This window comes from Lithobates pipiens, unplaced genomic scaffold (assembly GCF_037356315.1).
Source record: "Lithobates pipiens isolate NorthernLeopardFrog02 unplaced genomic scaffold, aLitPip1_a1.2 Scaffold_10, whole genome shotgun sequence".
NCBI classification, from domain to species: Eukaryota; Metazoa; Chordata; class Amphibia; order Anura; family Ranidae; genus Lithobates; species Lithobates pipiens.
Window position 1 is genome coordinate 126,797,881 of NW_027507686.1, and position 14,601 is coordinate 126,812,481.

The following is a 14,601-nucleotide window of genomic DNA, read 5'->3' on the forward strand; positions in this document are numbered from 1 at the left end:
CCCTATACTGCAGCAGTCCTTCATTGGTATAGGGACTGACGTACAGTCTGCTAATCACTAACACACAACCTGCTTGGTCCACAAAAGTTCTTATAAGGACTGGTAACTTGGTATAGGGTGCTACGGTACATAGGCCTGAGTGCGTTACAGTCTGCTGTTCTGTAAGGACCGCTATCGGTCCACAATACATAGGGTTGCCGTGCACTACTGCTGACCGCTGCCCTATACTGCAGCAGTCCTTCAGCGGTATAGGGACTGACGCACAGTCTGCTAAACACTAACACACAACCTGCTTGGTCCACAAAAGTTTTTATAAGGACTGGTAACTTGGTATAGGGTGCTACGGTACATAGGCCTGAGTGCGTTACAGTCTGCTGTTCTGTAAGGACCGCTATCGGTCCACAATACATAGGGTTGCCGTGCACTACTGCTGACCGCTGCCCTATACTGCAGCAGTCCTTCATTGGTATAGGGACTGACGTACAGTCTGCTAATCACTAACACACAACCTGCTTGGTCCACAAAAGTTCTTATAAGGACTGGTAACTTGGTATAGGGTGCTACGGTACATAGGCCTGAGTGCGTTACAGTCTGCTGTTCTGTAAGGACCGCTATCGGTCCACAATACATAGGGTTGCCGTGCACTACTGCTGACCGCTGCCCTATACTGCAGCAGTCCTTCAGCGGTATAGGGACTGACGCACAGTCTGCTAAACACTAACACACAACCTGCTTGGTCCACAAAAGTTTTTATAAGGACTGGTAACTTGGTATAGGGTGCTACGGTACATAGGCCTGAGTGCGTTACAGTCTGCTGTTCTGTAAGGACCGCTATCGGTCCACAATACATAGGGTTGCCGTGCACTACTGCTGACCGCTGCCCTATACTGCAGCAGTCCTTCATTGGTATAGGGACTGACGTACAGTCTGCTAATCACTAACACACAACCTGCTTGTTCCACAAAAGTTCTTATAAGGACTGGTAACTTGGTATAGGGTGCTACGGTACATAGGCTTGAGTGCGGTACAGTCTGCTGTTCTGTAAGGACCGCTATCGGTCCACAATAGATAGGGTTGACGTGCACCACTGCTGACCGCTGCCCTATACTGCAGCAGTCCTTCAGCGGTATAGGGACTGACGCACAGTCTGCTAAACACTAACACACAACCTGCTTGGTCCACAAAAGTTTTTATAAGGACTGGTAACTTGGTATAGGGTGCTACGGTACATAGGCCTGAGTGCGTTACAGTCTGCTGTTCTGTAAGGACCGCTATCGGTCCACAATACATAGGGTTGCCGTGCACTACTGCTGACCGCTGCCCTATACTGCAGCAGTCCTTCATTGGTATAGGGACTGACGTACAGTCTGCTAATCACTAACACACAACCTGCTTGGTCCACAAAAGTTCTTATAAGGACTGGTAACTTGGTATAGGGTGCTACGGTACATAGGCCTGAGTGCGTTACAGTCTGCTGTTCTGTAAGGACCGCTATCGGTCCACAATACATAGGGTTGCCGTGCACTACTGCTGACCGCTGCCCTATACTGCAGCAGTCCTTCAGCGGTATAGGGACTGACGCACAGTCTGCTAAACACTAACACACAACCTGCTTGGTCCACAAAAGTTCTTATAAGGACTGGTAACTTGGTATAGGGTGCTACGGTACATAGGCTTGAGTGCGGTACAGTCTGCTGTTCTGTAAGGACCGCTATCGGTCCACAATAGATAGGGTTGACGTGCACCACTGCTGACCGCTCACCTATACTGCAGCAGTCCTTCAGCGGTATAGGGACTAAGAGTTTTGTCACAGGGTCATTTAAAAAATGACATGCAGAGGAAGAGGCAGGCCCTTCCGCAGGGGTGGTAGGGGTAGGGCAGGAGCAACAGGCTTGAGCCAAAGTGGGAAGTTGCAGAAGGTGCGTTCAATTACTTTAAAGGATGCACCAGACTTGGTTGAGTGGCTCGCTCAGCCTTACTCTTCTGCACCCTCCTCATCCTCTCGATCTGCACCCTCTTCTTCACTCTCTGCTATGTGCACCCCCAAAGACACTACCACCAACAACACGACCACCACCACCACCACCACATACCTTCCGCTTGAGTCACTGGAATTATTTTCCGATCCATATCAAGAGGACATTTCTGATGCGCAGCCACTCTTGGTATTGGATCAGGAAGAGGAGGTAGCAACAAGCGCTACTCAGCAGTCTGACGCCAGTACCCAGATCAGCCCAAGGAGGAGGTTGGTCCCCGGTGTTGCTGCCTACTCTACTTATAGCGGTGGGGAAGGTGACGTTGATGATGACGTGTCTAGTGATGTCACGTGGGTGCCCACAAGAGAGGAAGAGGAGGGGAGTTCAGAGGGAGATATGGACCAGCAGATAGGGAGGAGAAGCAGCAATGACTTACATTGCACAGCAGGGACAAAGCAGACTGCAAATGTATCAGGAGCGAGTCATCGACCATGTACGGTCACATCTGGCGCTCCCAGGACACCGGCACATGGCTCCGCAGTGTGGGCTTTTTTTAACGTGTCCGCTGCTGACAATAGCGTTGCCATCTGCAATCTTTGCAGTCAACGCGTTAGTCGCGGTAAGCCCAATACTCACCTAGGGACGACCGCCTTAAGAAGGCACATGAGCAGCCATCACCGAGCCCAGTGGGAGCAACGGAACACACAAAGCCACACTGCAGGCTCTCACCGTCCAGCCTCGTCTTCTACTTCTCCTTCTCCTCTCTCCTCACAATTGTCCTCCACTCCACCTTCCATCACGCCAAGCTCACATTTTTCTGCAAAAAGGCAGGCTTCCGTGGGCCTAATGTTTGAGCGTAAAAAAATGATGACGCCGGATAACCCTCTTGCCCAACGGTTGGCGGCTGGCTTGTCAGAACTCATAGCCCGCCAACTACTGCCATATAAACTGGTGGACTCGGAGGCCTTTCGCAAATTTGTGGCCATTGGAACACCACAATGGAAGGTCCCAGGAAGGAAGTATTTCTCAGAGAAGGGCATCCCAGAGCTATATGGCCATGTTCAGCGGCAAGTGAATGTATCTCTGGCACACAGTGTCGGTGCCAAGATACATCTGACCACAGACACGTGGTCTAGCAAACACGGGCAGGGAAGGTATATCAGTTTTACTGCCCACTGGGTGAACCTTCTGACGGCCGTCAAGCATGTAACCCGTGGCACCCGTGTAGATTTGGTTTTACCGCCACGGATTGCATGCAGGCCTGACTCTTCTTCTCCTCCTCCTACTCCATCCTCCTCCCTCTCCTCCTCAGCTGCCTCCTCCTTTTCCGCTGCTAGCGTCTCTTCCACTGCACCGCCCAAGCTCCCCAGAACCTATTCCACATGCCAGGTGAGACGTTGCCATGCCGTGCTGCGTCTGTTGTGCCTGGAAGCAAAGAGCCACACTGGCCCGGCACTCCTTTCAGCTTTGCGTTCACAGGCAGATGAGTGGCTAACACCGCTCAATTTGACAGTTGGTAAAGTGGTGTGTGACAACGGTGCCAATCTGCTTAGCGCATTGAAACAGGGCAAAATCACGCACGTGCCGTGCATGGCACACGTCTTAAACTTGGTCGTGCAGCGATTCCTTGTCAAATACCCTGGGGTCCAGGACATCTTGCGGCAGGCAAGGAAAATCTCGGCCCATTTCAGAAGATCTTACACGGCCATGGCTCGCCTTGCTGACATTCAGCGGCGACACCATCTGCCGGTCAGACGTCTTATTTGCGATTGCCCGACGCGATGGAACTCAACCTTCTATATGCTTGATAGGCTGCTCCAGCAGAAACGTGCAGTTAACGTCTACCTGTATGAACTCTGCGAAAGAAACGGTTCTGGGGAGCTGGGTTTTTTTTCACCGCGCCAGTGGCTGCTCATGCGCGACACATGCAGACTTCTGCGGCCATTTGAGGAGATCACCAAACTGGTCAGTCGCAGCCATGGCGCCATCAGTGACATGGTACCTTATGCCTTCTTTCTGGAGCGTGCATTGCGTCGTGTCATTGATCAGGCTGTGGAGGAGCAGGAGCGGGAAGATGAGGAAGTCGCAATGCTGGATGAATTCCCAGGGGGGGCTACTCTATCTGAGACAAGTCAACAACAGGAGTCTGATGAGGAGTCAGAGGAGGATGGTGCCGGGGCGGATGAGCAGGAGCAAGAAGAGCATGCTTTAAACCTTTCTGGGATCCCTGTTGTGCGAGGATGGGGAGAGGAGAATGAAGAGGACGACATTATCCTGGATGATGAGCAGGAGCCAGGCCACCACACCGCTTCCACTTTAGTGCAAATGGGGGCCTTCATGCTCCAGTGTTTTAATAGGGACCCCCGTATAAAAAGCATGAGGGTCAAGGACCAGTACTGGGTGGCAACGTACTTAGACCCCCGGTACAAACACAAAATGGCGGAAATGTTACCGCCGTCGCAGAGGGCTGTCAGAATGCAGCACTTCCAGGCCTTGCTTCGAGAAATGCTGCATTCTGCTTTTGCGTGCGCTGGCAGAGGAGCAATTCCCACTCCCAGAGAAGGATTTGCGGGTACCAATCCAACAGCGCCTGCAAGAAGAGGCCGGTTTGAAGATGTGTTGGTGACTTCGGATATGAGGTCATTCTTTCAGCCGACCCATCGACAGGTGTCATCCGGATCCAGCATCAGGGAACGCCTAGACCGTCAGGTGTCCGACTACATTGGGTTAACGGCCGATGTGGACGCTCTGAGGAGTGATGAACCCCTAGACTACTGGGTGGGCAGGCTTGACCTCTGGCCAGAGCTTGCCCAATTTGCAATCGAACTGTTGGCTTGCCCCTCATCCAGTGTCCTGTCCGAAAGGACGTTCAGCGCAGCAGGGGGGATTGTGACCGATAAGCGTACTCGCCTAGCTCACCACAGTGTTAACTACCTCACATTTCTAAAAATGAATGAGGCATGGATCTCGGAGGAATTCAACACATGTGATCAGTAGACCATGTATATGTCTATAAACAATTTTTGGAATCAAGCACACAGACCTTCTTAATTCATTTGGCTCACTTCCCTGACCCAAAAAAGCACACCGTACTATATGCCCCTACCCTCCTCTTTGAAGAGGTTGAGCGGTGTCATATTTCTACTGGGGCTGCTTATTATGAGGGGTTCCCACCATCCCTGTGCTGTGCTGACTTCCTCCTGGGTGTTCTTATTATGAGGGGCTCCCACCATCCCTGTGCTGTGCTGACTTCCTCCTGGGGGTTCTTATTATGAGGGGATCACACCATCCCTGTGCTGTGCTGACTTCCTCCTGGGGCTGCTTACGGTGCTGCTGTCAGCGCTGTATGTCACGGAGCTGCTGTCAGCGCTGTATGTCACGGAGCTGCTGTCAGCGCTGTATGTCACGGAGCTGCTGTCAGCGCTGTATGTCACGGAGCTGCTGTCAGCGCTGTATGTCACGGAGCTGCTGTCAGCGCTGTATGTCACGGAGCTGCTGTCAGCGCTGTATGTCACGGAGCTGCTGTCAGCGCTGTATGTCACGGAGCTGCTGTCAGCGCTGTATGTCACGGAGCTGCTGTCAGCGCTGTATGTCACGGAGCTGCTGTCAGCGCTGTATGTCACGGTGCTGCTGTCAGCGCTGTATGTCACGGAGCTGCTGTCAGCGCTGTATGTCACGGAGCTGCTGTCAGTGCTGTATGTCACGGAGCTGCTGTCAGCGCTGTATGTCACGGAGCTGCTGTCAGCGCTGTATGTCACGGAGCTGCTGTCAGCGCTGTATGTCACGGTGCTGCTGTCAGCGCTGTATGTCACGGAGCTGCTGTCAGCGCTGTATGTCACGGAGCTGCTGTCAGCGCTGTATGTCACGGAGCTGCTGTCAGCGCTGTATGTCACGGAGCTGCTGTCAGCGCTGTATGTCACGGAGCTGCTGTCAGCGCTGTATGTCACGGTGCTGATGTCAGTGCTCTGTATTACGGTGCTGCTGTCAGTGCTCTGTATCTCCTGCACCCTCTTGTTTGCCTACCCTGGTCCCTGACCTTCCCTCTCCTCCATTGCCTTCATTAGCTCCATAGTCCTGAATTGTCAGAACAATTTCCCAAATAAAAAAAAAATGCTTGTAGTTATCGATCCCAAATTCACCTCATACATGTATTATGCTATTGTCCAGGTGGTGGGACTACGTGCTACCCCCTAATAATTACCCCGTGGCCGCAAATTCGACCTAAAGGTTTGCGAAATTCGCCTCCCATTGAAGTCAATGGAGCCCGCGGCGAACGGTCGTTTTCGCGAACGTTTGTGTCCGTTCGCGTTTCGCGTTCGCGAAACGTCCCGTCGGAAGTTCGTCCATCACTAGTTGTCACCACCCTCGTTGGATCAAGAACATCCCCAAAAGCCAATACTGCCACCTCAAACATAACTGTATTAGAGATGAAGATTATTACTACACATGGTCAACATCCTAAACAAAAATTCCTAGAGAAAGGTTACCTACCCACCCTCATAGATGAAGCCTTCACGTTTTACACACAACAAAGCAATACCACAGATAGACAAAATAAAAAAAAATACAACCATTGAGATTCACAAACAAATTTTCACACTAAATTTAGAAATATAGAATGCATATCCCAAAAGCATTGGTCTATTCTACAAGAGGATCCACACCTTAAATCCACATTCTTAGCCAGGCCCCTCATCTCTTACAGATGAGACAGGAACCTAAAAAACAATTGCACCTAGCAGATTAAAACCAACTTCTTCCTCCACGTGTTCCTCCCCTTGATATCCTCCAGCAGTAAGTGCCAAATGTACCTTGCCCCCATTGTCAAATTGGTCATCCTCTATTCTTTCACTTATTTTCCTAGTGACCCCTTACATCCTTTCTGTGTAACAACTATATTCCACATTTATAACTTTGTATCTTCATTAATATTTATTTATTTTGATTTTAATTTCCAGTTCATCATTATTATTTTCATCCTTATAGTTTAAGTTTTATTTTTATCTTCACCTTTATATACATATATATCGCCCATAATCATTGTCTCGATACTCACTGTTTGGTTCATTGTTTCTAATCATAATTGTAAAAGCTTGTTTCATTAGTACACAATTGTTTTTATCAGAATTGCTATTAGATTACCTTGATGGTATGTATCTAACTAGTTAATCTGACACTCCACTGCCCTGTGATTCACTAATTACCACCTTGAAAGGTTGCCAAGGTAACGCCTGATTAGTCTTGGTCACAACAGACTATATATACCTCCTCCAAAATGGCCACAGCATTAGCCTGATGGAGCACACATGAGCTGAATGCATGCTCCTCCCCGCTCTTTCAAACTGGTAGTGATGTACACTGCTGTCTGTGAGCCGTCCTGATTGCCTGGAAGCGTTGGGAGCCACCGGTGTCCCTGGACCCATCAGCTGCCTCTTCACCAGTAAGAAGATCATCTTTCCCATGAGCGGATGAGCCACATTATTAATCCCACATGTCCTGACATCTAAAACACATTTTGTGAGTTACCAACTGTCTTTTATGGAATAACGTGTCTTAATAATGCTGCACTTAGATGGCGCTGCTCTCCTTCTGTCTGGAGCGGAGGTTCATCTTCCAGCAGGACAATGACCCTAAACGTACAGCCAGAGCTACAATGGAATGGTTTAGATCAAAGCATATGAATGTTTTAGAATGGCCCAGGCAAAGTCCAGAGCTAAATCCAGTTGAGAACCTGTGGCAAGACTTGAAAATTGCTGTTCAGACCCTCTCCATCCAATCTGACAGAGCTTGAGCTATTTTGCAAAGAAGGGGCAAATATTTCGCTCTCTAGATGTGCCAGTCTGGTACAGACAGCCCCGAAAATACTTGCAGCTGTAATTGCAGCGAAAGGTGGATCTAAAAAGTATTGACTCAGTTGGGGGGGGGGGGGGGGGCGGGCTGAATACACTTTTTACAATTATGTGCTACTTTGTGTTGATCTATCACATAAAATCCCAATAATATACATTTATGTTTTTCATTGAAACATGACAAAATGGGGAACATTTCAAGGGGTATGAATATTTTTCCAAGCGCTGACTATATATATATATATATATATATATATATATATATATATATATATATATATATATATATATATATAAAATTATATATGAAATTTGGACGCAGAATTATTCCATCTCATATATTTATTGATGCAGTTGAAGCTTTGGCCCCCCTGGTGGTTCTCAGCTTGGCTACTACTACGTGCTCCTATACCCATACTGGGGGATGCACCTGATTGTTTGCAAAGTCCCTAATCTACTACATTTGTAAGGAAATTAACTGAAGAGGATTATTGTTATTGTGCGGTATACAAGCTAGTGTATACTTAGTGCTTAGTTTTTCCTGTTTATGCCATTTTAGAGAGAGGATCATGCTCTGCTTTAGTATGCCACAGTACATGATGGAATTCATGGTTCCCTCAATGAACTGTAGCTCCCCAGTGTCGGCAGCACTCATGCAGCCCCATGACACTCCCACTCCATGCTTGACTGTATGCAAGACACACTTTTCTTTGTACTCCTCATACTGGTTGCCGCCACACACGCTTGACACCATCTGAACCAAATAAGTTTATCTTGATCTCATCAAACCACAGGCCATGGTTCCAGTAATCCATGTCCTTGTTCTGCTTGTCTTCAGAAAACTGTTCGTGGGCTTTCTTGTGCATCAGCTTTAAAAGAGGCTTCCTTCTGGGATGACAGCCATCCAGACAAATTTGACGCAGTGTGAGGCGTATGGTCTAAGCACTGACAGGCAGAACCCCAGCATTTCAACCTTTGCAGCAATGTTGGCAGCACTCATATGTCTATTTCCCAAAGACAACCTCTGGATATGATGCTGAGCACGTGCACTCAATTTATTTTGGTCAACCATGGCAAGGCCTGTTCTGAGTGGAACCTGTCCTATTAAATCACTGTATGGTCTTGGCCACCATGCTGCAGCACAGTTTTAGTGTCTTGGAAATCTTCTTATAGCCTAGGCCATCTCTATGTAGAGCAACAATTCTTTTTTTTTTTCCATATCCTCAGAGAGTTCTTTACCATGAGGTGTTATGTGGAACTTCCAGAGACCAGAATGAGAGAGTGAGAGCGATAACACCAAATTTAACACACCTGTTCCCCATTCACACCTGAGACCTTGTAACACTAACAAGTCATATGACACTGGGGAGGGAAATGGCTAATTGGGCCCAATTTGGACATTTTAACTTAGGGGTGTACTCACTTTTGTTGCCAGTGGTTTAGACATTAATGGCTGTGTTGAGTTATTTTAAGGGGACAGCAAATTTACACTGTTATATAAGCTGTACACTCACTACTTTGTAGCGAAGTGTCATTTCTTCAGTGTTGTCACATGAAAAGATATAATAAAATATTTACATTTAAATGTGAGGGTGTGAGATAATGTATGCCTTTCTTGGTAGCAGTAAAGTTTAGAATGTCCCTTTTGGTGTTTTTTTTCTGCAATTTATTTATGTGTAACCTCCTGTTTAAATCCATGTACTGTTCACAGTATAATTGCTACATTCTGAAAGTCCAGTTATTTTCACATCTAACAGGGTGGAATCTATGTGGTCACTCTCCTGGATACATTTGCTGCAGGGACCTCAATTCTGTTTGCTGTTTTAATAGAGGCAGTCGGAGTATCTTGGTTTTATGGTATGTATAATATCTCAGCAGTTCTTTATTTTATTTTTTTACGGACTGTGTATGTTGCTTTACATATGCATGAAACCACTTTCACTGTATTATATTATTGTATTTCCATATTGTTATGGGATTTTCTGGAGGAGGCGTAGAGATAAAAGTAACTCTGTATATGCAGGAACGGATACACAGGAGGCCAACTGCTACATTGGCACAGATAGACAATGTCTTGTTTAGCTCTCTCCCAATGTTCTCAGAAAGATGGGTTGATGATGATGGAGGGGGTCCATCTGCTGGTACAGCTGGTAATTGCACAGAAGTACAAATATGATAACAACGTAAACAAGTATGAGAAACAGAAATATCACAATGTAAACACTTTCTTTCTATAATCATAGATTCGATTAAATTAGATTAGATTAAAGAGGAAGTAAACCCTGATGAGTTTACTTCCTCTTTCATTCCCTGCAAAGACAAAGCATAATGGACTACTATGCATCGCATAGTAGTCCATTATGTGTCACTTACCTGACACAGGAGCCAGCGAAGTCACCGCTGTCCCCTGTAGTCCAGCACATCCATCTTCTCGGTGGGGTCTCGCTGCTCCGCCGCTGTCATTCGGCGAAGCTGTCACTCCCGCTTATGCGCACGGGAGCCGACACGCGAGGCATCTTCATCGTTGACGGTGCCGCGCTCAGTGCACTTGCGCGCAGCTGTCTACGGTGATGCACCATAGACAGTGGTGCCTGTCTTTTGGCAAATATCTCCTAAACCGTGTAGGTTTAGGAGATATTTCTTGGACCTACAGTAGGTCAAAGTGTGTTGTAAGGGTTTACAACGCAGGTTTCTGCGTTACATCAGAGGGGGCGGGGTCACCCATACGTCACTGGGGAACCCCATGGCTTCCCTCACCAGCGTCAGAGGGGGTGGGGTCAGGTGACGGATGGCTCCGCCCTCCTAATATAAGAAACGTCAGCGCTGGGATCCCTGCAGTGTCTCCACAGTGGAGACAGAAGACGGATGCATGTATGGACAGCGCTGGACTAAGAGATCCCCGTCGCTGGATCAGATCAGCCATCGCTGGATCCCGGAGAGATGATCATCCATCGCTGGATAGCAAGAGTGGATTAGCACCGCTGGAATCTTTTTTTAATTTTTTTTATTTTTAATAAAGGAATTTTTCAAAAGTGTGTATGTCTTATTTAACCATTTTTACACTTTCTTTGTGAAATGGTAGGGGTACTTTTGTACCCCCTTACCATTTCAAACGGGGGGGCCGGGATCTGGGGGTCCCCTTGATAAAGGGGGCTTCCAGATTCTGATAAGCCCCCTGCCCGCAGACCCCCACAACCACCGGCCAGGGTTGTGGGGATGAGGTCCTTGTCCCCATCAACATGGGGACGTGGTGTTTTTAGGGGTCGCAGACCCCCAAAGCGTCCTCCCAATGTGGAGGGCATGTGGCCTGGTACGGTTTAGGAGGAGGGGCGCTCTCTCGCCCCCCCCTCTTTTCCTGCGGCCTGCCAGGTTGCGTGCTCAGATAAAGGGTCTGGTATGGATATTTAGGGGGACCCCCACGTCAATTTTTTTTTAATTTGACACGGGGTTCCCCTTAATATCCATACCAGACCTGAAGGGCCTGGTAATTGAATTTAGGGGAACCCCCACACTTTTTTATTTTTTTATCAATGAATGAATTGTCGGCTAATACAGAAAACACTCATTGAGTGTTCTCTGTATTACGAGAGCCGACAATGGAAAGTGATTTTAAAAGACTTTTTTTCCTTGCGAAATGACACTTTGTGCAGGGACAGTTCTAAGTACGGGAAACATGCGCCCCTTCACAGGCATACTATAGACACCCCCCAGGTACGAAATTTAAAGGAATATTACACTTTTATTGATTCACTTTAATCATTATTAAAATCACTGCTCCTGAAAAAACTGACGTTTTTAAAACTTTTTTTTGCATTGATCCATGTCCCCTGGGGCAGGACCCAGGTCCCCAAACACTTTCTAGGACAGTAACTTGCATATTAGCCTTTAAAATTAGCACTTTAGATTTCTCCCATAGACTTGTACAGGGTGTTCCGGCTTTTCGAATTTGCCGCGAACAGCCCAAATTGTTCACTGTTCGCTGAACATGAGTTCTACTCGAACTCGAAGCTCATCCCTAATTGCAGCCTTGTGACTTTTTATCAGTGTCTGGTTAAAACTTGTAGGAGGAGTTTTCATTCTACTGACTGCCCTATGAGGTTGCAGGATAGTTTCAGAAAATCCATATCTGCAAACTTTTTCATTCAAAATTGTATTAGCTGTTTGATCTTGAATTTGCTTTAGCAACTGGCCAGGTCTCAAGCCACCCTGAAAACGTCAACGCACACTAGAGCAGGGATATGGAATTAAAATTCACAAAGGTTCATTCAGTAAATCTTACTTCCAGCAGGGGTCTGAGTCACATATTTGTGCTATGACCCAGATCACAGTTCCCCCTTTACAGCACAGCACCCCCTTTTTGCATTGCAGAACCCCCCTTTTTACATCACAGTGCTCTTGTTTATATCGCAACCCCTATCCCTTTACAATACAGACCCCTTTTACATTACATCAACCCCTTTACAACACAGTGCAACCCCTTTACATTACAGCACCCTCTTACAATACAGACCCTTCTTTACAATACAGCCCCCCTTTACATCAGCCCACCCCCTTTACATTACAATGTACCCTTCACGTCTCAGCCCCACTTTGCATCAAAGTCCCCCAATTACATCACAGCCCCTCTTTACAATACAGTCCCCCTTTACATAACAATGTCTCATTTCCTTCACTGTCCCCAGTCCCCATCCACATTACAGACCTCCCCCTTTACATCCGTGTCCTCAGCTCCCACTTCACATCACAGTTCCCCTCACATCAATGTCCTCTGTCACCCTTTCACATCACAGCCCCCCTCTTTATGTCTCAGCTCCCTTCACAAAACAACCCTTACCTTGGCTCACAGCTCCCCCTTTATATTACCCCAGTCCACTTCACAGCCACCCCTTTCCCTGCATCCAAGTCCCCTTCACAGCCCCCCTTTCTTGTGTCATAGTCCCTTTCACAGCCCCTCCTTTCCTTGCATCCCAGTCCCTTTTACAGCCCTTTCCCCCCACCTTGCACCCCTTCATAGCCCCCCTTTCTTGTATACCAGTCCCTTCACAGCTCCCTTTCTTATTTTCCAGTTCCTTTCACAGCCCCCCTTTACAGCCCCCAGTCCCTTTCACTGAAAGCCCCATCCCTAACATTCCATTTTCCCCTTTCAATCATAGCCTCTCTTTTACATTTCCAGTCCTACCTTGCACATTGTTTGGTGCGCGGAATGTGTCTGAATGGGGGCCGGGACTACCCAGCCTGTTAACGGATGGGTGGTTGGTTGTTGGGTTCGCCCTTTGTCCTGCCGGCAAATCACTGACTTGTAAACTTACAAGGTACAAGATCAAAAAATGTGTTTACTACCATACCACTTTAAGCATTAGTGCACCACTCTATAACCGTACACAGAGAATAGACCACAAGCAACCAGATAGTAGATTAACTGGATGTATTATGGCAGGCAGTTAAAGCATGAATCAGTAAACATGCAATTGAACATATTTAAAGATACTGTACTAGATAATGTGAACACTGGCCCATACAATGGCAATCGACTGAACTGTAGTGATGCTTAACCAAATTATAACTGATGCAAACAGGGTTATGAATATTAACCTTAGCTAACCTGAAATAAAGTTCCTTGTGTGTACATTATGCATACAGCCCCAAAAATGGGTGGCATATGAATTCCTGGCAAAGGGATACCCCTGAAATTGACTATAAAGTACTTGGCACCTCATCGTCTGTATTAGCCGACTATCATTGGGGCCTGTCTGTAAGGTGATGCATGTGAAGCTGTGCCTTTATGAATGATAATAGGGGGTGGCTGATGCGATGCTTAGTGACATTAATTGTGGGCAGTGAGGGGTTAAGCATGGTTGTTCTGCTCACCACTTCTAGTAGGCAACGGATCTGATCCCATGTACTTAACTTTCTTTAGTCCCAAAAGGCTCAGTCCCCACATTTAGGTCCTCATGATCAGGTCTACACAAGGCTCAGACCACTCAGCTTTGGTGTAGGCACAATAATGGGACCCTGCAGCCCTGGTTCCAGCACTGCAAAATGCCTTTCAGTGATTGAGTCCCCAGGCTCTTGGTTGTAGACACAGGTTCCCCAGTGATAGGCTCTGTCTCTTCTGGTGTAGTACACAGACCCCAGGAACAGGTCTGCACTCTGTCTCACAGCAGCACAAGAGGCCCTCAGTGGCTCAGTCCCCAGCCTGTATGGACACACACGACCCCTCAATGGCTGTCTCACTGGTGTGCACACCCACAGCTACAGGCCAATACTCTCTGGCTCCCTGTGCTGTTCTGCCCAGATACCTGCAGATTTTTTCAGAAAGATTTGCTCCGATTTCCTCTGATTGCTGGGAATCCTGAATGTTGAAGTCCAAACACCTATCCATAGTACAGTGTAGTGTTCCTAGTGAACATATCCCCCTGTGTTCATTGTGGTTTCTGTGTCCTCAGTCTCCATTGGTTTTTGCCCTATCTCCAGAAGGTAGGAGCGGAGGAATGTGTAAAATGCACAGAGTCCACCCTGTGCTGTTCTGTAGTACAGAGGCCAATAGGGGCTTCCTGATTGGCCAGGAGGACGATCAGTGTGGCAATAGCAAATATTCTTTATTGTCCACAAGTGGGTGTATTTGGGGCGCAGTGCTCTTTGTGAATGCATATGGGGTACATTTTACTCCTACCCATTCCCCAAAAAAGTGTCTAAAAGTAATAAAAACACAGACAGTTTTTGACAATTCCTTTATTAAAATGAAGGCTGACCGCCTACTGCAAGCTGTTGGACAT

At 47.4% G+C, this 14,601-nt stretch overlaps 1 protein-coding gene across 1 annotated transcript in view; it reads left to right on the top strand.

Moving 5' to 3' along the window:
• The window catches only part of SLC6A2 (solute carrier family 6 member 2), a 698,054-nt gene that overhangs the window by 442,504 nt on the left and 240,949 nt on the right, over nt 1-14,601 (top strand). Inside the window, exon 11 of the mRNA XM_077458093.1 lies at nt 9,583-9,682. Coding sequence (XP_077314219.1) covers nt 9,583-9,682 — 100 coding nt within the window. The remainder of the gene's footprint in view (nt 1-9,582; nt 9,683-14,601) is intronic.